Source organism: Nyctereutes procyonoides, unplaced genomic scaffold, assembly GCF_905146905.1.
Source record: "Nyctereutes procyonoides isolate TBG_1078 unplaced genomic scaffold, NYPRO_anot_genome, whole genome shotgun sequence".
Classification (NCBI taxonomy): domain Eukaryota; kingdom Metazoa; phylum Chordata; class Mammalia; order Carnivora; family Canidae; genus Nyctereutes; species Nyctereutes procyonoides.
In genome coordinates, this window is record NW_026575146.1 from 59,516,352 (window position 1) to 59,543,537 (window position 27,186).

Sequence of the window (27,186 nt, forward strand, 5' to 3'; positions counted from 1 at the left end):
CCAGGCTAGCGCGGGGTGTGCGTCGGCGTCGCGGCCGGCGGAGGCATTCTGGGTAACGGCCCCGGCCGGCTGGGGCGGCTGGCTCCGCGCAGCAGGTTCCACTCGCGCCAAGTCCCTTGGCAGTGACGCTTCTAGGGCTGGGGCCCCCCGGACATGGAGCAGCCGTGGCCGCCGCCGGGACCTTGGAGCCTCCCTCGGGCCGAGGGTGAGGCTGAGGAAGAGAGCGACTTGGACGTGTCCCCCAGTTCTCCCCGCTGCCCGCAGCTGCCGGGCGGCGGCGCGCAGGTGAGAGGGGTCCCGCGTGTGGCGAGGGGGATGGGGAGGTGCCATCGCCAGGCCCCCAGAGCCCCCTCTCTCCGCGACCCCCCTGCGCCCTGTGCCGCGCCCCCGTCCCACTCCCGGGGCGGCGGTCAGCAGCTTGGTGCCGTCCCGCGGCTATTGTAGCATCTTCGGGGGGCTTCCCAGGGGGGCTGGCCACACAGTCCCGACCTCCATCTCCGCGCACACCTTTTCACCTTGGCGAATTCCTTCCCCTCCTTGGGAGATGTCCCTCCCCCCTCCGCCCCCTCCTGACAGCACCCAGATTTGGGGCGGCTAGCGTTCTAACGTTGACCCTTTGTCCCTTCGTGCGTGTGTCTTTATCCGAGCGCGTTATTCGGTGGGAGGCTCTAATACTTGTGCTCCGGTACTGGTGTTGCACAGGGAATGGTTGGTTGTATTCCGGCAACAGCTCCTGAGCTCCTGACCTTTTATCCAGATTTAGGATCCAATTTCACTGACTTCTGACATCTGAATAAATTCTGTGAACCTCGCTTTTTGATGCTGCTGTGAATCCGTCTCATTAACGCGACCGCTTCCTCCCCCCCTCCCGTGCGATTATGCTTGAAGTTCGGCTTCACATCATTCTCCAGGGAAAACGTACAGGCACACGTTTGCCTGTTCCCCTCAGACTGCCTTCCTCATATTCCTGGTGTTACTTGTGGTTTTCAGTCCAGCCTTCTTTCCTCTGAAACTTAACCAGATGACACATCATTTCGGATGGTTTTGGGGGGTCCTATCTTAGGGAATGCTTATATACTCATATATGTCACCTTGCCCTGGCTTTTCTCCTACTCTGAGTGTGTTTGGAAGTGTATTTCAGGAACACAGACCAAACACTAATATGTTCAGTGAAACGGGTTATAGGTTCTAGGCTTCTTGCAAAACGGGGTTCCAAAGGGCTTAACTGAATTAACAGTTTTTCTTGAGGCTCATCCTGCTAGCTGTTAGTGAAGATGAGTTATTTAAATCATTTTCCAATAAGTGTAAGGCCATCAGTCCTAAGCCCAGCTCACTGGGTTAGTTGGCTTCACAGAAAAATGCTGTTTCATAACCGTAGACTGTACTTCGGCCAGCCAGTCTCTGGGAAAGTGCAAAACATGTTTTAGGAGGCCACCATGAGAGTTGATAGGTCAGTAGTCACCCCCTAATTATGGATCACTGGTGTCATCTTTATATACAAAGCGTGTTATATGAGCATATAACGAGTGTGTTACAGAGGAAAAAAAAAGAACAGCAGCTGCTGTTGTCAATTTTGAAGGCATATGGGAGAATAAGAGGTCACCAGAATTATAGTGCATTGTGGTTGAATCACAAAAGTAACCTAAGAGGAGCTCTGAACTTAGAAAATATCTAAGCTGATAATACCTGGCTGGGTCAGTCCGAGGAACACATGACTCTTGTTTTTGGGGTGGTAGGTTCAAGCCCCATGTTGGGTGTAGAGATTACTAAAAAGAAAAATAAACTTAAAAACTGTATATTTTTTACTTATGCACTTGGAATTGCAAGCTTATTTGGCTGAAAGTGATGTTGTAAGTAAATAGGTTTATCTTTTTCATTAAAAATGACTTCTCTGAGACTCTATGGCTAGTTAGTGGCAGAATTAAGACTAGAACCCACTTCCGGCGCCTAGTACAGTGGTTTTTCCTACCTGCTGGACTTACTACCATCCTGGATGTAGTTTAAAACCACATGGGTGAAACTACCTTTGGTGTTAAAATTTGCAAAGTGATTACTAATCCTAAATTAGTTCCTGTGTTTATAACCCACTTATCTTGCTGGGCTTAGGACTTATGTTTTTGGATTGGAGTATTTGGAAAGAAGAAAATGTTTAATTCAAATTATAAACATTTTGTAGTTTTTTCAAAAACAGCTCTGGTTTAATTTTACGAGAGGTGGGGAATCTAGACATCTTAATGTCATATGTTCTGAGATCCAATTAAAGTAAAAGGCAATTCAGAATTTAGAGATTCTGTTTGAGCATTTTTAATGTAAAGTTACATTAGTAAACCTAATGCCAACAGTTCCATTTTTGAATTTATGTTCATCAGAGTATTATGTTTAATGTTCCTCTAAAACCTCAATTGTGGGATCCCTGGGTGGCTCAGCGGTTGAGCATCTCTCTGCCTTTGGCTCAGGGTATGATCCCGGAGTCCCGGGATTGGGTCCCACATCAGGCTCCCTGCATGGAGCCTGCTTCTCCCTCTGCCTATGTCTCTGCGCGCCCCCCCCCCCATCTCTCTGTGTGTTTCTCATGAATAAATAAATAAAATCTTTAAAAAAATAAAATAAAACCTCAATGTGTTTACAGGTAAAATGACCTTTTTTTTTTTTAAATCATCTCAATACATGTTGGGTAGTTTGCTCAAATTGCCAGATGTTATCTGTATACTCTGTGGAGAGGAATTTAAACGTGAGTCATTTTTAGAATTTGGAAATAAGATTTCTATGTTTGATTTGAGATATGAATGTTTGCTCCCACATAATTTGAAAATGCACGGTATTTTCATTTGTTCACATTGCCTTTCTTAGAATGTATTTGTCTTTTCTGACAAAGCAAATTTTATAACTTCATTATTCTCCTTTTCCTGGCACCTTTTTAACATAGCTGGGCTACAGTTATTATTGATCCTATCTAAAATAGCAAAAAATAAAAATAAATATTTAACTTGATTGGTTAGGACCTGGATTCCAAAACTGCTAAATGAGTAAATAAAACACCTGAATAGCAACAGTGTCTACATTTGCCACAATAGAAATCTAAGACTCAACCCAAAAAGAGAGGCCTTGCAGCTACTTGTCTGGAATTCTTTGCCACCACTAGTCTTTTCCAAAAAGTGGAGAAACATTTATGTATCTAACATTTATGGAGTCCTAGTCCCTCAAGAGACTGCTGGTAGAGTAAACAAATAAGCACAACATTGTGTGAAAACACCACTAAGAAGTATGCAAACCTTGGGAAGGGAAGGGATTAAAAAAAGACTTAGGAAGTGATTGCAGAATCTGGTATGGAGATAGGAGCTGGGGGATGAGGAGTTGCCAAATTGAAAGGGGTAGGGGATGGGAAGAATAAGCAAACAGAAGAGCAACTAGAACTGAGTCTAGAGAGATAGTAGGAAGGGAAGTCATGAAGGACCATGCCATGCCACAGAATTTGTCCTTTACCTAAGACTTTAGGAACGAGTAAAAGTATCAGATTTGTTTTTTGGAGAGATGGCTCCAAGTGTAGTAGAGAATGGCTTCAGATGAGAAAGACTGTATATACATAATTGAGATGTGAAATTATAAGGGCTTGAGTAGTGATGCAGATTAGGAAACAAATCAAGTAAGATTGTTCTCTATACCTAGTTTGAAATTGATCTACATTTTGGCTGAGGATTCATAAAATACGTGCTTTCAGCTTTTAGAGAGCTGAGGAGCATAAGGACTTAAACACCTATCACAGTGCCTCACATGTAGTAGGTCAGTAAATATTAAAACTAATTACTGTTGCTTCTCAGTGGAACAGTCAGTCACCAGGATGAACCAGTTTTTGCTTTTGTTTTTATAACTTTGCCTATTTTGATTAAGATTAAGCTAAAGAATATCTGATAGAGTCAGTTATAAACAGAAATTCCCAATATAAGATTTTCTCAGATCACCAAAAGTTGGGATAATAGAGAAGGAAAATGGAAACCAAGAAGTGATTATTTCTAAATAAAAGGTTCTTTTCAGTGAAGAACTTTCAGAACAAAACTCTAAAGATCTGATTTTCAGCATGTTGAGTTGTAAGGTAATGGGCTAGATTGAAGCTTTTGTTCTCATTCTGCTGTTTCAGGACTATGAAATGATAAATCCAGTTTCTTGAGCACAAGCTATATGCAGAACATTGTGTTAATTATGAGACTTTTTGCTGCTGCTAGTTGTCAGAGGAGTAGCATAGATTATCAAAGGAGCTTAGAATCTGGTTGACGAATGCCTATAATATAAAAGTATAACTACATACAGAGAAGTCAGGATACCTATGTACCAAAAATACTATATAGAAATCCTTGACTAACAGAAAATTGAATCGTGCTGAATAAACATACCCGTTGCCGTCTTCATTTCTTACAATACTGTTTTTTATCCAGATGTATAGCCATGGAATTGAACTGGCTTGTCAAAAGCAGAAAGAGTTTGTGAAGAGCTCTGTGGCGTGCAAATGGAATCTCGCTGAAGCTCAGCAGAAACTTGGTAGCCTAGCCCTGCATAACTCTGAGTCCTTGGATCAGGAACATGCCAAAGCACAAACAGCAGTATCAGAGCTAAGGCAACGTGAAGAAGAATGGCGGCAGAAAGAAGAGGCTCTAGTACAGAGAGAGAGAATGTGTCTGTGGAACATGGATGCCATTAGCAAGGATGTTTTTAACAAGGTACGTACGACTTTTTACTGGATTAAAATGAGAGAAGAGAAAATGGAAGTGTTTGTACAAACCAGTTGTGCATATTTGGTAACAAAGCAACAAAACCTGTGAACAGTATTGAGTTTTGACAGTTTATGAAAAGTGTTTGTTACAGAAACCTATATCCCCAATAGGGTCAAATGTGAATAGTCATTAATATAAATACATGGCTGTAGCATAGCACACTGAATGTAAGGGTAGACTCTGGGATCAGACTGCCTTAGCTCTCAGCTTTGTCACATGCTGCTGGCTCTGTGACTGTGGGCAAGTCACTTACCATCTCTAAGCCTCAGTTTCTTCAACACTATGGGGGTGGTGGTATTAAGACTGAGGTAATTTCTTAAAAGCCCATAGGATAGGGCCAGGCAATTGGGAAAGCTCAGATGTTACAGGAGCTTTCTGATGTTGCTGTCAGCTTGCTCTCAGTTTTGTAACACTAACGTATAGATAGTGGATTTGTTAAATAATCTTTCAGTGTTACTTACCAGTATGTATTTAGTAAACTTCAGGTAGGGAGGGGCACCTGGGTAGTTCAGTCAGCGAAGCATTTGCCTTCAGCTCAGATCATGATCTCAGGATCCTGGGATTGAGCCCCACATCTGGCTCCCTGCTCCATGGCACTAGGGGGCCTGCTTCTCCCCGTCTCTCTGCCTGCTGCTTCCCCTGCTTGGTCTCTCTGTCAAATAAATAAATAAAATCTCTTTTTAAAAGGCGGAGGGGGGGGATCCATGGGTGGCTCAGCAGTTTAGTGCCTGCCTTCGGCCCAGGGCATCATCCTGGAGTCCCAGGATCGAGTCCCGCATCAGGCTCCCTGCATGGAGCCTGCTTCTCCCTCTGCCTGTGTCTCTGCGCCTCTCTCTCTCTCTCTCTCTCTCTCTCTCTCTCTCTGTGTGTGTCTCTCATGAATAAATAAAATCTTTTAAAATAAATAAATAGATAAGTAAACCTCAGATAGTAATCCAGATTTAGCATTACCAGCATTACCAAAGGACTAGTACAGAGCTTTTGCCAAGTTAGTAGTCATTCATTAAGAGTAGTGTTCAGTTTCTCACTGGATTATGTAGACTTTATTCTTTGACTGTTGTATCTGTTGAAGAAATGGGCAATGGAATTCATTTTTACTACGGTGTAAAGTATTACTTCTTTCTATTTGTACTAAATTCTCAAAGCTTCAGAGGTAGACTGCTCTTTCTAAGTCCACATTCACTTTTATCTTTAGCCATCATTACTCTCTAGACTTCTCCGTCTATAACACCATTTGTTTCTCTCCTAGCACCCACTCTCAACACATCCTCTTAAGCACTTTTAATGTCCTTCCCTTGGGCCAGCCCTAGTTCTTCTATATTAACAAGTAATATGCATATGTTAAGTGTACAACACCACTGACTCTATCGGTGCTTTATTAAATTGAGAAAAATTATGAGTACAGCATGCTTACCATGAAAAAAAGAGTATGTAAAATAGAATTGAAAGGTTTCCTTCACTTCTAGTTTCATTCCCAGAGATAACTGCTATTAACAGTGAGTTGTATCTTTCTAAACTTTTTACGTGCTTGTAGCATTGTGTGTTTATTTATTTTTTATTTTTTTTAAAGATTTTATTTATTTATTCATAGACACAGAGAGAGAGGAAGAGAAGCAGGCTCCATGCAGGGAGCCCGATGCGGGACTCGATGCTAGGTCTCCAGGATCACACCCCAGGCTGCAGGTGATGCCAGACCGCTGCGCCACTGGGGCTACCCGCATTGTGTGTTTATTATTGTGCACACACACACCAAGATCATTCATTATCTGAATGATTCACTGTATCTATATATATTTTTCTAAGGGGTGTGTATCCTTAGCCTTTATTTCTGGTTTGCATTTATACACATAACTACTTAAGGTAATTTTTTTCTTCCAGAAGGAGTGGTCAAAGTAGTGTTTCTTTGTTTTAAAAAGTTAATGTCTTTTTTTTTTTAAGATTTATTTTTTATTTATTTATGATAGAGAGAGAGAGAGAGAGAGAGAGAGAGAGGCAGAGACACAGGCAGAGGGAGAAGCAGGCTCCATGGCGGGAGCCCGACGCAGGACTCGATCCCAGGACTCCAGGATCGCGCCCTGGGCCAAAGGCCGGCGCGAAACCGCTGAGCCACCCAGGGATCCCCAAGTTAATGTCTTTTAACACAGTGGTCACAAAGAAAATATTTTCATTTGTCTCTGCTTTTATTTGTGCGTGCGTGTGTGTGTGTGTGTGTGTGTGTGTGTGTTTTAGGTTCTAACATAGCCTACATTTATATTTATACCACAAATTAATTAGGATTACTGTTCTAGTCATTTGGTCAAAATCGTACATTGGTTTTGTCTGTGAGCTTGAGACTTGAGAGCACTGGTCTAGATCTGTGCTGTCCAACTCGATAGCCGCTAGCCACATGTGTTATTGAGCGCTTGAAATGTGGCTAGTCCGAATTGAGATGTGCTGTAAGTGTAAAATACACACCAGATTCCAGTAACTTAGTACCAAAAAAAGTAAAATATTTTGTGAATAATTTTTTTGTCTTACATGTTGAAATGATCATATGTTGGATATATTGGGTTAAATAAACCAATTACCGATTTCATCTGTGTTTGCTTTTCAATGTGGCAAATACAAAACTTTAAATTACATTTGTGACTTGGATTGTGTTTCTATTGAACAGTGCTGGTCTAGATAGCAGGATATATAAAGGAAAAAATGTTTTTATTATGAAATATATAAACTTGGGATGCCTGGGTGGCTCAGTAGTTGGGCTTCTGCCTTTGGCTCAGGGCATGATCCCGCCGTTCCAGGATTGAGTCCCACATCGGGCGCCCTGCATGGACCCTGCTTCTCCCTCTGCCTGTGTCTCTGCTTTCTCTCTTTCTCATGAATAAGTGAATAAATAAAAATCTTTAAAAAAAAAAAATACAGACTTGTGTGTTTCTGCATTGTAAACTGATAGAGAGCTACTTTGGGATTTTGTTTTATGGCAGTGATGATTATAAGGTTTAAATGCGATCACAGAATGTTCTGTGAAACTGTCCTGCCAGTTTTCTGGCTAGATAAAAACTTCATCAGGGTCCATAAGTTATGGCTTATTTAACTGGAAATATTTCTTAATAGAAATTTGTACTTGATTTCAGAATCAAAGTGTTGGCCTATCCTAAGAAAAGTTTGCAGCAAAGGTCCATTTTAGGTTTATGTCCTGTTGGAGAAGCTATAGTAAATATACTTTATACACTTTGAATGTCTTAAGTTTATTTCTAGCAAGAACTCCAAAGATTTGTGTAGAGTTCCAAACATTTAATGGAAATGAATAATGCAAAATATATATTTGGAATGTAAAGGATCTTTCTATACTTTGATGGGGAAATTCCACTTAACAAAAAAGTTAATGCACTTGGATTTTTTGCTATGATTTCTAAAATAATTCTGTAATTTTGCACAGATTTTTTTTAAATAATGAAACTAATACAGGAAAATTTTAATTTTTTGAAAGAATTTTACAGACAAATTTAATAGTTATAATATCAGTATAATACTATACTACCTTTAAAAAAAATACTATACTACCTTTTAATAGTATCTGTAGGAAGCATTGCTAGGCATTCAGTACCTGAGAAAGAATATTCAAAGAATATAAAATCTGATTTTAACTTTAAGCATTTTTTTTCTTAGAGTTTTATTAATCAAGATAAAAGAAAAGAAATAGAAGATGAAGATAAATCAAAATCATTTATGCAGAAATATGAACAAAAAATCAGACATTTTGGTAAGTCTACTGCTTAGTTTCCTTATTTTATAAAGTGTTTGATATTGGGGCCCCAGGGTGGGTCAGTCAGTTGAGTGTCCAACTCTTGATTTTGGCTCCAGTCATGATCTCAGGGTTGTGAGACTGAGTCCTGGGTGGGGCTCCATGCTCAGCAGGGAATCTGCTTGTGATTTTCTTTTTCCCTCGCCCTCTGCCCTTCTGCTTATGTGCATGTGTGCTCTCTCTCTGTAAAATAAATATCTTTTTAAAAAAATGTTTGATATTGGGACACCTGTGTTGTTCAGTGGTTTGGCGCCTGCCTTCGGCCCAGGGTTTGATCCTGGAGACTCCGATTGAGTCCCATGTCAGGTTCCCTGCATGGAGCCTGCTGCTCTCTCTCTGCCTCTCCCTCTGCCTCTGTCTCTGCCTCTCTCTCTGTATCTCTCGTGAATAAATAAATAAAATATTTAATAAAAAATGTTTGATATCATAAATATGTATACAAACAATGTATTTATAAAATGGAAATTACACCTGGGTGGCTCAGTTGGTTAAGTGTCTGCCTTCAGCTCGGGTCATGATCCCAGAGTCCTGGGATTGAGCCTTGTATCAGGCTTCCTGCTCAGTGGGGAGCCTGCTTCTCCCTCTGCCTGCCACTCCCCCTGCTTTGTGTGCGCTCTGTCTTTCAAATAAATAATTTGTTTGAAAAATGTTTTTTAAAAAAGTGGGGTATGCCTGGGTGGCTCAGCGGTTGGGCGTCTGCCTTCAGCCCAGCGTGTGATCCTGGTGTCCTGGGATCGAGTCCCACATCGGGCTCCCTCCATGGAGCCTGCTTCTCTCTCTCTCTATGTCTCTGCCTCTCTCTCTGTCTCTCATGAATAAATAAATTAAATCTTTAAAAAAAAATAAATTTTTTTTTAAAAATGGGAGGGGGGACAAAAAGAAAGATAAATGACAAAACCAGTTTTATGGCTACTTCTGGCAAAGTTGTACAGTTCTTGCTTTATACTATTTTTTGGTCATAAATAGATTGACAGTAAACTAAATTGTGAAGAGAAGCAAAATTCAATCAATTCTTATATAATGCTACCCTCTAAGACACCGGTCTTTGCTTACTCCATGGCCTCTTTCCATTTCCCAACTAGTATTTGCTTTTGTCTTTTTCCTTCTTTGCTTCTGTGGTATCTGCTTATTTTATGGATATAAGATTAGTATTCGGGGCAGCCCGGATGGTTCAGTGGTTTAGTGCTGCCTTCAGCGGCCTGATCCTGGAGACTTGGGATTGAGTCCCATGTCAGACTCCGTGCGTGGAGCCTGCTTCCCTTTCTGCCTGTGTCTCTGCCTCTCTCTCTCTCTCTCTCTCTCTCTCTCTCTCTCTCGAATAAATAAGTAAAATCTTAAAAAAAAAAAAAGATTAGCATTCATTATTTTCAGATTTTGGATATGTTCATCTATAATTTATGTGGATCCTTAACTGCTATTCAGATAAACATAGTAATAGAAATATGTATACAAAGTACTGAAAAATTGTTTTTTCTATTGGGGAAAGACGATGGGTTGGGGTTTGATGTGGTGAAGACTTCCAACAAGAGAGAACATCTGAGTTAGATTATGAAGTTCTCCTTGTAGATAAGGAAGCACTAGCACTGTGTGCAAAAGCAGAGTCAGGAAACAACGTGCTATGTCGGGTAAGCGATGTAGTACCGCTGGAGTCAAAATGCCACTGGGAAATATTAGAGATTAAGGCTCAAGGCATATTATTTGACCCCAAGTAATATGTTAATTTAGTAAACATAGTTTTTATTTGTAATATGTTAATAAGCTTATTAATACATGGCATTTTAAAATGTATTTTCAATGTTTTCCCCCCCTAAGTATTTATTTACTTATTTTTAAAGATTTTATTTATTTACTCATGAGAAACTCATAGAGAAAGAAGGCAGAGACATAGGCAGAGGGAGGAGCAGGCTCCATGCAGGGAGCCTGGTGTGGAACTCGGTCCCAGGACTCCAAGATCATGCCCTGGGCCAAAGGTAGGTGCTCAACCGCTGAGCCACCCAGGCGTCCCTCCCCCTAAGTATTTAGAATTTCATTCATTCTTCAGGTTTATTAAAACAGTAGATAGTACTTCAGATTTTTTCCCCTTTTTCTGTAGTTTACTCATAAAGAATTTATTTTTCTCATATTTCTTATTTAAAAAAAAAGACTAAAAAATAAAAATAAAAATAAAAAAAAGACTGTATTCAGATTAATTCAAGGATAGGACCTGAAGAAATGAACATAAAGTTTTTACTTTTAAAAATTCTGTAAATGACTCTTAGTTGTGATAATGTGATTTACCTTTCCCACCTGTGGTCCTTGCTTCTTAGATCTATGTGTTCCACTGCCTCTAGCGGAATAGCCTCCTTCAGGGTCTTGTCACCCAGCTGCATGCCATGGGAAAACCTAGTAGGTGCAAAACAGTTCCCTCATTTTTGCTATAAACTGAATGCCTCAGTAAGAAACAGTTTCGTCTGGGGAAAAAACCTAATCTCACAAGGTATTGTAATCCACCTGGCACTATATTTAAGTCTTTAGTAAAGCATTTAGCCATTCCATAAAACCTGCGTCTGGGTAGTGATGTTTGTAAGACCAGTGAATTTCATGAACCTATTGTCTTCATGTCTTTTGCTGTAAAATGAATTTCTGCATCAAGAAATCATGTGTATGGGTACTAAATAACTCGTTTAGTAAGACCATAGGTGTATTAACTGGTAGAAGCATGGTGGGGAGGGAGGACAACACTGGATCTAGAATGGGTTTGTTCAAGTGAGGAAACACCTTTCCAAGATGAAATGGGACCAAGATAAACAGTTTGTTACTTGATGGTTGACTGGTCCATCCAGTATATGGTGCCATATTTAGTTTTCAGCACTGGATTCTGCTACAGGCAAGTTAGATATTCAGAGGCTATACTGGAATATTGTTGATGGGGTGATCCTGTGCCACTGAATGTCTGCCACCATGACCCCTGAGTTTAGAAACTATATTATGCAAGTAGGGAGATAGATGGCTGAGGAAAAAGGCTGACTTGACATCCAAAAGTGATTAATAAGCAGCAGCTTTGCCATTGCATGTTGGGGGCTTCCAGTGTCTCATCCTCTTATACTGACCAGAGCCTTCCTGTCTTCAAAGCCAGCCAGACCTGATAGCTACTCCCAGATTCACATTGTGCCTGTTTCTTAATGGAAATATACAGTAGCTTTTTACTTCGGAGAAGATATCCTACTTGCCACAGCTCCTTGGATCCCCAGAATGTTACTGAGGTGGTAGGCTCCCAAATCTTCATTTGTATCTTACCAAGACATTTGGATCCCTACTACTTCCTGCTTGCCAAGTTCCATCGGTATGAAGTGGGCCAACTTGGAGTCATGTGGGATGATGAGGTGATAAAAGTCCCTGTGGACTAAATTGTGGCACAGAGCTGACAGGGACCTTAGGCAAGGTAGTGAAAGTTTAATGCTTTTCCTGATGGGTGGAAGCAAATGTTTCTGGAGTTAATGCTTTTTGCGGTAAAGATTCGGAGGGGAGCATTTGTCATATGACTACATTGATAGACTTCTTCAAAGCAAACACATCTGGAATAAATGCAGCTGTAATTAAAGCTTCCCACTAAAGGCTTTTCAAACTTGGATTGCATTCCAGACTCTTGGAAGACCTGGGCCTGATACCTGGGGGGCTGGGAAGGGCTCCAGGGGCTTGATACCAGTACTTCTCTGTGGTTTTGTGTGTACTTGACATTAACATTTCCATTAGGGTATTTCTTTTTTTGTTTTTTGTTTGTTTGTTTGTTTTAAGATTTTATTTACTCATGAGAGACGGGGGGGGGGGGGGGGGGCGTGGAGCCACAGACACAGGGAGAAACAGGTTCCATGCAGGGAGCCCAGTGCGGGACTCGATCCCAGGTCTCCAGGATCACCCCCTGGGCTGAAGACAGCGCTAAACCATTGAGCCGCCCGGGCTGCTCTTCCATTATTTGTTGACTATCGTACTTTTGCTCTAATAAGTAGATGAACTTTACCATTTAATGGTAAATAGTATGACCATATCGTGGAGTATTTTAAAGCAGTGAAATCTTGATTTTTTTCTCCTTAACATATTTAATTCATTAATTTAGTTAATTCATGTTTTATAAATGAAAAATACCAGTTTAGCAACAAAGTCTATTTTCTTTTAAATTTCAGAGTAGTTTTATTCAATGTCATATGCATCTTTGACATCATTTTTGATCATCAGAGTGGCTTTTAGATGATCTAGCATAGTTTTTCATGGCATATCCTCTCTTCACTTCCAGTCAAAGTTAGCTGTGATTTAAGATTTTTGAGTCTTGTCACTGGAAATTTTACCAAAAGCTAAAATGTTTGTATAAATATTGTGATGGATCTTTCTCATTTGTGTGGAAGGTAGATAATTCACTCTCCTCATACATATTGCTTTTCAAAAACACATTAATGTCCTGTTTTTTTGCTTTTTTTGTTTTAAGATTTTATTTATTTATGAGAGAGACAGAGGGAGAGAGAGGCAGAGACACAGACAAGGAGAAGCAGGGTCCCTGCAAGGAGCCCAGTGTGGGACTTGATCCTGGATCCTGGGATCACACCCTGAGCCGAAGGCAGACATTTAACCGCTCAGCCATCCAGGTGTCCCTAATGTCCTGTTTTTGAAAGACATTTAATATAAATATAAAGTACCCCTGAATAGAACATGGACTGAAATTAATAGAAAATTAATATATATAACAGGATTCTAATTTTAACTCATTAAAATACAAGCCCAGAAAGAAATGCATTAAAGTGTTAACATTAATTTTCTCTTGTAGGATTGCAGATGATTTTTCTGGATTTTTCAAATTCTTCACAATGATCATACAATTTTTTTATAATATGAAAAAAAATACTTTGAAAGGGTTTATCCTAAGAATTCAAGGATGGGTTAACATTGGAAAATTTATTAATGTGATTCACCATATTTTAATAGTTGGTAATAGTATAAACCACAGGACTTGGTGATCAGTTTGATGTGGGAGGAAAGGAAATGTCTAGAGGAATTTCTAGAATTTTTGAGTGGGTGACCTAGGAGCACTGTAGATGGCAGGGAGAGAAAGACGGGTTTAGTTTCAAATAAAATGACTATGTGCAAGTGTGTAGGTAGAAATAGTTGTCTAGTGGTAGGTTATTGAAATACAGGAGACACAGGACCTGGGAAATACAGAAAAATAGGTCATTTTTCTTTCATTAAGACATTTACAACGTTTTGGGGAGGTTTTTAGCAGTTAGAGACATTAAAATAATTAGTATAATTTAGAGGATTCAAATCTATTACTCTGTAAGTATAAAGCAAAGAAGAAAGAGAAAGAGATGTGTGTATTGGAAGACTATTTTAAGAATCAGGTGGAATGGGCAGCCCAGGTAGCTCCGCGGTTTAGCACCGCCTCCAGTCCAGGGCGCGATCCTGGGGTCCCAGGATCGAGTCCCACATCAGGCTCCCTCTGTGGAGCCTGCTTCTCCCTCTGCCTGTGTCTCTGCTTTTCTTTCTCTCTGTCTCTTGTGAATAAATAAATAAAATCTTTAAAAAAAAAAATCAGGTGGAATACTGAGAGCTGATGGATGGATTGCAAGTTAGACATTCAGGAAAATACATAGGTGAAAGCACATAATTAAAATATTTTAATTTATCAAAATAGGGGTTTTCAAGCATTCAGAGATTGGTTGGCTAGTTGAAATAACTAGATTAATCTTAACCAAAGGATTTCATGTTTAATTGCAAGAATGAATTTTTCCTTTTTGTGTTGATAGTACCTAATATTTACTCTCTCTGTCAAGCACTGTCTTGTGTGCTTTATGTGTATTAACTCATTTAATTCTCACAGAAACCCTCTGAGATACTGTTATTTGCCCTATTTTACAGAAGAGTAAAATAAAGGGAGGCAGAAATTGACCTATGCAGTTGACTTCCAGAGTTGGCTTGCTTAGTCACTGTGCTAGATTGTGCTACTTTCTATTTGTTTATGTTTGTTTACAAATTCCAAAATAACATTAGTAATTTCAGCTATGTTCTGTTCTACTAAAGCCATTGATTATCTGTAAGTATTTTGTTCATAAGATTCCATATTCTTTCTCCAGAGGTGTGTATGGACTCCCTGTAACCTAACCTCGATTTGATGGTAATTGATAGGCATTTTTGAAATCAGGTGGTGATAGGTGTTTCTCAGATAAAGAAAAGCTGTGGTCAACCTCAAGTATTGTTTTTATCTTAGTTATTAAATGGATAGTTTAAAAATTGTAACATTTAATGATACCCATTCCTCATGATCCCTAAAAGTGTAACTATTTTATATTATCCTTCCTGTAAAAGAAGCCAAAATAGATAAGATTTTGGTGCCACAGTAAGTGATGATGCTGCCATGGAGAAGTAAATAGAAGCAATGCTCTATGGATGGTGGATAGCGTTAAAAATACTTCCTCTTCTGGAATATAATAAACCTAACACAAAACTGCTTCATAGGATTTATTTTATGGCTTTAGGTATAAGGAAGAAAGATTATGCCTTCTTTAGATCTGACCCTCAGAAGTTATTATTTTTTTATTTTTTTTAATTTTTATTTATTTATGATAGTCACAGAGGGAGAGAGAGAGGCAGAGACATAGGCAGAGGGAGAAGCAGGCTCCAGGCTCCATGCACCGGGAGCCCGATGTGGGATTCGATCCCGGGTCTCCAGGATCACGCCCTGGGCCAAAGGCAGGCGCTAAACCGCTGCGCCACCCAGGGATCCCAGAAGTTATTATTATTAGACTGTTTATACCTTGAGAAGTAGTTTTAAGTAACTTTCTAAATCATTTTTTCTCAGAATTTAAAACTCTTTAATCACTATATCCAAAGTGTCGGAGATAAATACTTTATAAAGCGTGTAAACTCTTTACATGAAAATACTAAAATGCTTATTCCTTTTTTTTAAATGAGAAAGTTAATCGTTTATTTTCATTTGATTTCTATGTGTTGCTAAATGTGTATTTTTCAGTAAGACATTTGTCCTCAGTTTTTTTCTCGTGTTCTAATGTGGAACTTTAACGTATAGAAGTTCAATTTGTCTCTAGAGGAAATATTTACTGTCAAACTGTTAACACCATCTTAATACAATTTCCATAATGATTCAATGACATACAGACTTCTTTGGATGAGTCTTTTTTTTTTTCTTTTTAAAGATTTTAGGGATCCCTGGGTGGCGCAGCGGTTTGGCGCCTGCCTTTGGCCCAGGGCGCGATCCTGGAGACTCGGGATCAAATCCCACGTCGGGCTCCCGGCGCATGGAGCCTGCTTCTCCCTCTGCCTATGTCTCTGCCCCTCTCTCTCTCTCTCTCTCTCTCTCTCTCTCTCTATCATAAATAAATAAAAATTAAAAAAATATTTAAAAAAAAGATTTTATTTATCTATTTGAGAGAGAGAGAGAGAGAATGCACAAGCAGGAATAGAGGAAGAGGGGGAAGCAAACTCCCCACTAAGCAGGGAGCCTGATGTGGGGCTCAATCCCAGGAACCTGGGATCATGACCTGAGCCGAAGGCAGACCCTTAACCAAGTGAGCAACCCAGGCCCTGGATGAGTCTTAAGAATCTAAAGCTAACATAGTTAATTTGTTCAAGTGTAAGGCTTACAGAACAAAATTTAAAGCTGAACACTTTGATGGTTCCATGATGGCATTGACTTTTTCACCAAATTTCTTACTAATTTGAATACCTTAAGTAGTATTTGAATAAGCATGATATTTTTTGAAGCAAAATGGCAGAGATGCCTGGGTGGCTCAGTGGTTGAGCATCTGCTTTGACTCAGGGTGTGATCCCAGAGTCCCAGGATTGAGTCCCACGTCGGCCTCCCTGCATGGAGCCTGCTTCTCCCTCTGCCTGTGTCTCTGCCTCTCTCTCTCTCTCTCTCTCTCTCTCTCTCTCTCTCTCTCTCTCTCTGTGTCTCATGAATAAATAAATAAAATATTTTTTAAAATGAAGCAAAATGGCATCTTCTTTCAAGTATGCTTAATGTGATTGTGTTTTCTATGTGTTACAAACATGACTAAATGATTAAGATGACTAAAATGTTTAAAGTATATTTACTATTTTAATACCTACTGGATTGGTTTTCTGTGCTGTCAACATTTGACCATATCATCTTAGACATTTTAAAATAAATTAGAGATAATGTGGTTTTTCTATTGTATTGTTTTGCTAAATACAGTTTCTTGAGATTTTGCTATATGTTATCTTTCTAATAGAAAAATTTGTATTCTGTGAATAAATAATACTGAGTTTCTTGAAGTCATTTGTACTCAGTTCAGCCAAGGTTGTCCAGCCATCTCAGTTTGCCTGGAACTTCAGGCATTTCCCAGGTGCAGAGTTTTTTGGCTTTAAACCAGTCACCCTACTTTAACCTAATTATTTAAAATAAAACTTTCTGTGAACTTGAAAAGCTATTTCCAGTATATTGAGTATTGCTTTATTTGCTCTTTTACCATAACAAATTGCTGTGGTACTGTGAATTATCTTTAAAGAGAATCATTTTGAAATACTAATTTCTTTGTTTATAAGAGTATCTGACAATTGTAGTTTAATTCTTGGGTTTTTTTGTTTGTTTTTTGTTTTTTTTTTTACAGGTATGTTGAGTCGATGGGATGATAGTCAGAGATTTTTGTCTGACCATCCATACCTTGTATGTGAAGAGACTGCTAAATATCTTATTTTATGGTGTTTTCATCTAGAAGCTGAGCAGGTATCATGTAAACCTTTGAGTTTCTGAAACCTTAGTGGAATTCTGGTCTACTTTTTGTTTTTTTTGTTTTGTCTTTTATGTTACTTTGAATGAAAACAAGAAGGTTATTAAGTGGAATTAATAATCTTTTTGTTTTTAATTTCCTTGAGTTTACTGTGGGAGTATTTTTCATTGTTTTAGTTAGCATATGGAAACTTTTCTCTGATGTGCTCTCTTTGCAGCCTCATTTCTCTGTTCCCACATACTATAAACCTTTTTCTTTTATAACCTATTGAAAAATCGTGTTTTAAAATTCAAATAGTAATCACAATATTAAATACATTTCCAGGGGTATTTCTCATAATTTTAATCTCTCTATTTTCAGAAAGGGGCTCTAATGGAACAAATAGCACATCAGGCTGTTGTAATGCAGTTTATTATGGAAATGGCCAAAAATTGTAATGTGGATCCAAGAGGGTGTTTTCGTTTATTTTTCCAGAAAGCCAAAGTAAGTATTTAATATTTTTAAATGAGAAGATTAAGCCTTAAGTGAGACCTCTTTGGTCCATATACATCAAAGATAGCCATCCAACTAGAATGCCACAAGCTAAAGTCTGTATAGATATTATAGTGAGAAAAAAATTACATTGCTGATTTCATGCTAATTTAGACTTAAGGGAGCTCTGTAAGAGGCTATACTGTATCATGCACATGAAATTGAGACTTGTTTAGATGAATGTGTTTAGGAAAATTAGAGTGGTGCATCATTTATTCAGCCAATACGTATTGACTGTCTTGCAAGGACTGTTCAAGATGCTAAGGATACAGTGTTGAATGGAACAGATAACAGTATATTCCATGTTTAGAACTCACAATTTAACAAAAATAAAAAAAAGAAGTCACAGTTTAATGAGAAATGACTTTTGTAATGAAATAATAAGAAACAACCTGAAATTTCAATGACTAGAAGAATGTTTAAAACCTGTGGCACAGGGATCCCTGGGTGGTGCAGCAGTTTGGCGCCTGCCTTTAGCCCAGGGCGCTATCCTGGAGACCCGGGTTCGAATCCCACGTTGGGCTCCCGGTGCATGGAGCCTGCTTCTCCCTCTGCCTGTGTGTCTGCCTCTCTCTCTCTGTGTGTGTGACTATCATAAATAAATATTTAAAAAAATAAAATATAAAATAAAACCTGTGGTACAGGGGCAGCCCGGGTGGCTCAGCGGTTTAGCGCCACCTTCAGCCCAGGGCGTGATCCTGGAGACCCAGGATTGAGTCCCACATCGGGCTCCCCCTGCTTGGAGCCTGCTTCTCCCTCTGCCTGTCTCTGCCTCCCTCTCTCTCTTTCTCTCTCTCTCTCTCATGAATAAATAAAATCTTTAAAAAAGTACTTTGTTTTTCAGCTTATTATTGGATATGTTTGAACTAATGCTTTTTTTTTTTTTAAGATTTTATTTATTCATTCATGAGAGACACAGAGAGAGAGGCAGAGGCACAGGCAGAGGGAGGAGAAGCAGGCTCAAGGCAGGGAGCCTGATGCGGGAATCAATTCTGGGACTCCAGGATCACGCCCTGAGCCAAAGGCAGGCGCTAAACGGCTGAGCCACCCAGGGATCCCCCTTTTTTCTTTTTTCTTTTTTTTTAAGATTTTGTTTATTTATTTGAGAGAGAGCGCATACAGAGGGAGTGGGAGAAGCAGACTCCCTACTCCCTACTGGATCTCCCTACTGAGCAGGGAGTCTGTTGTGGGGCTCTATCCCAGGATGCTAAGATCATGACCTGAATCGAAGGTGGACACTTAACCTACTGAACCACTCAGGTGTCCCTGAACTAGTGCTTATTAATAGGATAATGGAACATAGCCAAACCATATTTATTCTTTAAAATTTACTTTGTCAAAATAGAAGTGAAAAGTCTCTAATCTTAGCATTTTGTTGTTAATAGTTTTTTTAAATTAAGGAATAACTGACTTTCAGGGTACTTATTATTTTGTGCCAGGTACTATTCTAAGCACTTTACATGGATTAACTCATTAAATCCCCATAAGATTTTGTGAAGGTTATTATTTCTGTTTTACAATTTAGGAAACTAGCATATAGAATAGATTACTTAAAGGAAAAATCAGTCAAGTCTCTCCAGATCTAAATCCCTAGGCCTTCCACATGCAGTAAAGCCAGAAGTTGAGCCACTTGGCTCCTCTCATAGTTTGTTGCAAAACCATTTGAGAAGGATCACTTCTGGATCTGAAGGCTAATGTCCTATGTGTCTATATAAGTAGCATATATTGATTAAAGTGAAATACTATAGTTGGATTAAGGAAATGATTGCTAAATTCATAAAAATATAGAATAGCAACACAGAACATTGTGTGATTTGTATAGATATTGATGTTAATAACTAACTCGCAAGTTTTAATTTGATTACATAACCTAAACTACATTAAAGAAAAAATAGCATTCTACACAAAGGGCCCAATGATATTATGGAATGAGATTTTGCTAAAATCCCTTACATCAAAAAAAAAAAAAAATCCCATCACCTGAACTTAAAGCCTGAAGTCCTATTAGTGGAGGATAAGTGCTGTGTCATTCTTTGCAGAGGAAACAAGTGGAGGCTACTGCTAGTTGGTTGTTTTACATCAAGAATCTCGATTATGTTATACATCATAGGAGGGAGGTCTCTTCCAGCAACATAATACTCCTACTTTTTTCTATGATGTTGAAAACGTAGTTGTTTCACTAAAACAGATACTTCCAGAATGGAATTGAATATTGAATTTTATTTGGTTTTAATGCTTTTACGAACAGGGAGTATAGAGCTGGAGAATTACAGAAACAGATAATAGTGCCCTATCATTAATTGATGGACAATTAGAAGGTTTTAAGAACATCCCTTGCCTTTGCTTGGCAATGTGAGAGGTCAAGTGAGGACTATTTTGGATCCTGACAAGAATCAAGAAATACAGAGAATTCCTACTTTTGTTATCTTTGTGTGTGTACATATGTATGTGTGTGTGCGCATGCGTGTGTGTGTGTGTGTGTGTGTGTGTGTGTGTGTGTGTGTGTTTGTTTTATATTACTGGACCAGAGGGAAATGGAACACACCAGTAGTTTTCACAAATCTGACAGGGATTTTGGGTGGTATCTACGTACATTTAAACAGTTCGCCTTATCTTTACTTCCTCCACTTCAGATCTAATACATGTTTGTTAGAATTTACTGTGTGGTCTGAAAGTCTTGAAAAATACGTCTTTGTTTTCTGTGTTTCTCCAGGCAGAGGAAGAAGGTTATTTTGAAGCATTCAAAAATGAACTTGAAGCTTTCAAGTCAAGAGTCCGACTTTATTCTCAGTCACCAAGTTTTCAGCCTATGACAGTTCAGAATCATGTTCCCCATTCTAGTGTGGGATCTATAGGTTTGTTAGAATCCTTACCACAGGTAAGTTGGAAAAGTAAATATTTGTTTCATAAATTTATTCACATAATTTTTGTTATTTTGGACTACTCTTTGTTCTTACATATGATATGTGTGAGATCATTTTAAATATTCTTGCCTAAGAAAATAACTTCATTTCATGCCATGTTTTGACACTAAATCTCTTCCATCTACTGCGTATTTTGAGAGACACCAACTTCTACTCCTTTAAATATAGAAGAGATGAGTTACTCCTAAGCACTCTTAAGGGCAAGTGTTACCTGTTGATCATTTTAATCATAAACTTCTCAAGATGGTTCCTGAGGAACATCTCATTCTCAGCGAACTGTACTATTAAGAATTTCTTAGGATGGGGGTGCCTAGGTAATGCATTCAGTTGAGTGACCACCTCCTGGTTTCAGCTTGAGTCGTTATCTTGACAAGGAAGATCATGGAATCTTGTCATGGAATCAAGCCCTGTGTGAGGCTCCCTGCTCAGCACAGAGTCTGCTAAAGTTTCTCTCCCCCATGCGTCACCCACCACCCCCTTGCATGCTTACACACCCTCTAGCTCTCAAATAAAAAATACTTTAAAAAAAAGAAAAAGAAAAAATAATTTCTTAGGATGGATTAACTTCAGAGCATACATCCTGTGGCAACCCAGGTGATTTGTTCCATGAGTTTATTTAGTATTATGAAATGTTAGTGTTGCCTGCCAGAGGTAGCATTTTTATTTGTTTTTTTTTATTTTTATTTTTTTTTGCTGTTTTTTTTTTTTTTTAATTTTTTTATTTATTTATGATAGTCACACAGAGAGAGAGAGAGAGGCAGAGACATAGGCAGAGGGAGAAGCAGGCTCCATGCACCGGGAGCCTGACGTGGGATTCGATCCCGGGTCTCCAGGATCGCGCCCTGGGCCAAAGGCAGGCACTAAACCACTGCGCCACCCAGGGATCCCCAGAGGTAGCATTTTTAATACGTTAACGCACCTTCTGTTAAGGTGCTCTTTCTAGTAATGTTCACCGACTGTTTGAGCCTCTGTGAGATCAAAATAAAGGTCTGTTTCTAGCATGAAACAATTTCTGTCAGAAGAAGGAAATTTAAGTTACCACTAGAAAGTTGCTGCCCATGTTTATTTTAGTAGCATTTTAATTGAGCCCAGTCATCTCGCATTTCCAGGCTGCAAGATTTCAAGACCAGCTTTAGCCAGTTCAGTGTGTGGCCTACACGGTGAAAAGGACAGTCTCATTCAGAAGACAATATGAAGAGAGCCCTGTAGTTTTAAATCTCATTAAGTGGTAGGATGGAGATTTTCAGTATCTATACCTCATACCTCTATAATTTCACCATTTCAGTTACATAAATCATAGGCCAAAGTGACAATTAAGGAAAGCAATTGATAATATTCGACTCAGCCAAAAATACTAATTCTCAAGGATAAAAATAATCAAGGTCTTGATTTTTACATAATTAGTAATTCTACCCCTTAGTTGCATATATTAGCAATTTTCCCCTTCCAGGGATCCCTGGGTGGCGCAGCGGTTTGGCGCCTGCCTTTGGCCCAGGGTGCGATCCTGGAGACCCAGGATCGAATCCCACGTTGGGCTCCCGGTGCACGGAGCCTGCTCCTCCCTCTGCCTGTGTCTCTGCCTCTCTCTCTCTCTCTCTCTCTGTGACTATCATAAATAAATTAATTAATTAATTAATTAAAAAAAATTCCCCTTCCATTTGTTCTACAGAATATCTCTTTCTGCTCTTTAAATGTAGTAATGATTTTCTCTTCCGTTCTTTGAGAAATAGCCCACAGGAAAGTAGTCTTTCCAAGGGAATTTTATGACTGTAAGACACTGTCAAGTCTAATATATAACCTAAAATTAAGATGTCACATAATGAAAACAGATGAAGAAAGAGACTTTGAAGAATATCATTGGTTCTAAACATAAGAGGGAAAAGACACGAGCTAAAATATCATAATAGGCCTGTATTATCAACAAGTTGCTTTTCATTTGGGAGAAATAAGTTCTTACTGCATGCATCAGCTTTCGAATCTGCTGCTCGGCCTCCCCTGGTGAGATGAGGGGCTGGGACTATACAACTTTGACACTTGAAAGTTGCTGATATTTCAGGATTGTTCAGACCTAATTCACTTGGGCCAACAGTCTAATTCCTTGTGGTTGAAGTTGACCATCCTGGTCTATCCCTCCTGAGGAAGCAAAGGGCTGGATGATATTTCAGCTAGATACACAGAAGGACTGTGGACTAGGTGACAGAGAGCTTCTGAAAGAAAAGCTTCCTGCGATAATTATATCCCATTTTTATTACATTTGTTTATAGATTACAAAACATGTTCACCTGTTGTTTCATTTAATCTTCTCAAAAGCCTCGTGATTTCTTTTCATTCATTTTTATGGATGAATAAACTGAAGCTCATGAAGGTAGGTGAAGGCAGTGTGCCTGAAATCAGGACAGGAAGCAATGGGGCTAATCCTGTAATCCTAGTGTCTGTTCTACTTCACTGTTCATTCACCTGCACTCCAGATTGTTGTTGAATCCTATGCTGGAGATAGGACAGGAGACACAGATGTGTGTGTGCTCTTACAGAGGGACTTGTCACAGGACAGGAGACACAGATGTGTGCTCTTACAGAGGGACTTGTCACTGAAATGAGAAAGGTGTTGAGAATACTACCAGATGAAAATATGGGGTAGCCAGCGGAATTTATAGAGTAGGTTAGGTATGTTGATTGCTTTTTGTTTTTTTAAGTCTCTGCATGATGAAGCCTTAGAGTTCTCAGGGAGATGGATGAGTTCTGGGGGAACTCCAGTCCAGTCTTGGTAGGATAATTAAAAGCTCTGTTCTGAGGGCCTTTGGAATTGGGTTTGCATTGTCAAAAAAGGTCATAGCACTCGTTTCTTTGGAAAATGGGATAATCTAATGAGAGTTCAATAATTTTTTATAAAACTTAAATTTGGGAATAAATAAATACATACATACATACATACATAAATAAATAAATCAATCTATCTATCTATCTATCTATCTATCTATCTATCTATCTATCTATCTATCTTAAATTTGTGGAGGACACCTGGGTGGCTCAGCAGTTGAGCGTCTGCATTTGGCTCAGGGCGTGATCCCAGAGTCCTGGGATCAGGCCCCACATTGGGCTTCCTGCATGGAGCCTGCCTCTCCCTCTCTCTCTCTCTCTCTCTCTCTCTCTCAGTCTCTCATGAATGAATGAATGAATGAATGAATGAATGAATGAATAAATAAATAAATAAATAAATAAAATATTTTTTTAAAAAAATTTGCATTAACACTTCAGCTTTTAATTTTTTTTTCGTTGACAACCGTCTTGTGAAATAGCCAGATACCACCATCCTTAGTTTTGCGAGAACTAAACCAAGGCCTCTTGGACAGAAGTCCAAGTTACCTTAGGTTTATCCTATAGACTTGGTTTCAATTTTATTAAATTGTGAAGAGTGGTTTTCTCTCTAAGGACATTAGGTGGAAGAGGCAGGATTAGAACAGAGGTCCAACATTACTGTAGTATTCCAGACCCCAGTCAGTCATCTCTGCCACTGCCTTCATCAAGACTTGATTGGGGGGGATCCCTGGGTGGCGCAGCGGTTTAGCGCCTGCCTTTGGCCCAGGGCGTGATCCTGGAGACCCGGGATCGAATCCCACGTCGGGCTCCCGGTGCATGGAGCCTGCTTCTCCCTCTGCCTGTGTTTCTGTCTCTCTCTCTCTCTCTGTGACTGTCATAAATAAATAAAAAAAAATAATTAAAAAAAAAAAAGACTTGATTGGGAATAATCTTGACTTCTGGCTAGCTTTTTGACTTTTACAAATACAATGTAATAGAATCACAATGTATTGTACTTTATTAAGAGCATCTTTTGAAACCTTTTGAAAATAGCTTTTGACTTTTACAAATAGAATATAATAGAATCACAATGTGTATTTTACTTTATTAAGAGCATCATTTGAAAACTCTGCCTCCCTTTGGGTGGGAAAGTTTAAGACATCTATCCTCTGGCCGGATTATTTTCCTCATTGTTGTTCATTAAATAAAATAAGCAAATGGGATCCCTGGGTGGCGCAGCAGTTTGGCGCCTGCCTTTGGCCTAGGGTGCAATCCTGGAGACCCGGGATCGAATCCCACGTCGGGCTCCCAGTGCATGGAGCCTGCTTCTCCCTCTGCCTGTGTCTTTGCCTCTCTCTCTCTCTCTCTCTCTCTCTCTCTCTCTCTCTCTCTCTCTCTCTCTCTCTCATAAATAAATTTTTTAAAAAATTTTAAAAAATTAATAAATAAAATAAGCAAATGAAAACAGATGATAACGGTAGTAAAACTCTGAGTACCTAGCAGATACTCAGAACAACTGAATAGACAAAATTGAATTCTTAGGGAAGAATTTCCTAAAGTCCTGGGTCTTATGGGCTTATTTCCCTAGTCATGGTGCTTTAATAAATAATAGTTTTATTTTTACTTTTATTGAATAAGGTTTTCTTCCTAGCTTTAGAAGTATACAGTTAAAATATTTATGAGTTTTAAAAATAAAATCCAAATTAAAATGTTCTTTTATTCTCCATGTTAAAATATGGATCTAAGTACCTCTCAAAAGATTAATAATTCCTCACTTTTTAACTTTTGAAAAACCAAAATAGACTCTGAAGGTAGCTATAATTTTTACTTGGTAAATGGATTTTTTTCCTTATTCAGAATAGTGTTTTCCATTTTTAATACTTAATGGGGTAATTAGTAATTTCAAAATGCATTGCCAATTTAAAGTGGTATTTATCTTTTAAATAATCCATAGCTTTGTATATACAATTATATGGAAGATGTAGCCTTATATGATTAAATAAATTGCAAGTTTTGTTAAAAGGGGAAAAAGTTAGTGTTTATTCCAGTTTTATTTTTTACATATGTCATCCTGTCTTTGTCACATCTTCTTTGGATCAAGTGGTCCAGTCTTTTTTTTTTTTTTATCTTTTTGGGTTTCACCCCAAGTTTGACTTCAAAGTCCATTTGCTTTCCCCCCTACTTTGCATTTACTACACTGAAGAGAAATAGTGTGAAACTGAATATGTAGTTGCATATACTGGCATAAAACTGGTTATCATCTATTGTTTCTTCCCTATATTTTTTTTTCCAGAATCCAGATTATCTTCAGTATTCTGTCAATACAGCTCTTTGCAGTTTAAACTCAATGGTACATAGAGAAGATGATGAATCCAAAATGATGGACACTGTATGATTTGGTTAAGACTGCTGAGGCCAAGTACTATTTTGTTACAAGAAAGGAAGAACTTGGCTATTTTCTTGACACTTTTATGGGTGCTGCACTTTATTTTTGTTCGGTTTTGATGGGAGGGGAAAAAAGAGTACTGAAACGTTTTGTAAAATTTTTTTTATGTGCTGCTAGGTTTTTTGATTTTTTTTCGGAAGAGAGGAGTGGTACCATATGTTGAAGTCAAACTGGACTTTTTTTTGGCTACTAAATTTGCCTTTAATCTTATTGTTCTCAGTTTTGGAATCAAAGTATGAAAATCTGCACAAATGCAATGTTTACAAGAACTGGTTGATTCTAGGAGGCATCTGCTACAGTCTCTTTTTATATGGATATGTACATGTCCTACTCTACAAAAATGATTAAAGATAAAAATGTACTTGTATCCTACTGCTAATTTAGCTGTCAAATCTGGTGTTTCATCATATTAAAAGCAATAAATCAGTAGTTGATAATCTACTTTACTAAATAAGCTGGGTGGTGAAAATTAAAGTCTTTCCCTTTAAAATAATATTACATTTGTATTTTCGACACCATCAGTTAAATCCTTAATTATAGTATCATTTTTATGTAGACTGACTTTATCCCCTATGTATTCTCAAAACTGTATTATTTAGAAGTCAATTTTACCCTGTTGACTTTTTAATATTAAGGGTTATAGTAATATAAAAACTGATAAAGCTAATACAATTTTTACAATTTTTTTTTTTTTTTTTTTTTTTTTTAGTGAGATCAAGTTTGAACTCACTCTTAATTTCTTTACTTGACATAGTCTGGGATCTCTCAGGGAGCAAGTTTTAAAAGAATACTAATGGCCTGTAAGAACAAACGGGAAGAATAATCTGATTTTTAAAATCATGGTGGAAAAAAAAATAAAATAAAATCATGGTGGTTTCATTCTGATGGTAGCCCAAGGACTTTTTTAAAGGCAGGAGAAATCTTGAAGACCCAATTGCCTCAAGCTGCCAACTCCTTATTTCTAAGAATCTGGTGATCCTTGTCGGTAATGATGGCTTTTACTACATTTGTCATTTCTGTCCTTAGGTCAGTTACCATAGGATGCTTCTGAGCTTTACTACTTCTTATATAATTCATTTCAAATGTGCCAGGGTATTTCATTATTCATTTGGAATTAGATGACCATGCTATCCTTATTATTGAGGATTTGTCTTCTGACTTAGGGGAACATGGGCTTTGGTGTGTATCCGGTGTAGTCTCT

At 38.6% G+C, this 27,186-nt stretch overlaps 1 protein-coding gene across 1 annotated transcript; it reads left to right on the forward strand.

The window, feature by feature from the left end:
- Positions 1–26,426, forward strand: CDC37L1 (cell division cycle 37 like 1, HSP90 cochaperone). Its single transcript, XM_055310551.1, has 7 exons — positions 1–285; positions 4,431–4,712; positions 8,418–8,511; positions 17,169–17,284; positions 17,649–17,771; positions 20,533–20,697; positions 25,833–26,426. The coding sequence occupies exons 1-7, from the start codon at positions 154–156 to the stop codon at positions 25,932–25,934; spliced, it is 1,014 nt and encodes a 337-aa protein (XP_055166526.1). The 5' UTR covers positions 1–153; the 3' UTR covers positions 25,935–26,426.
- The last annotated feature ends 760 nt before the right edge of the window (positions 26,427–27,186 follow it).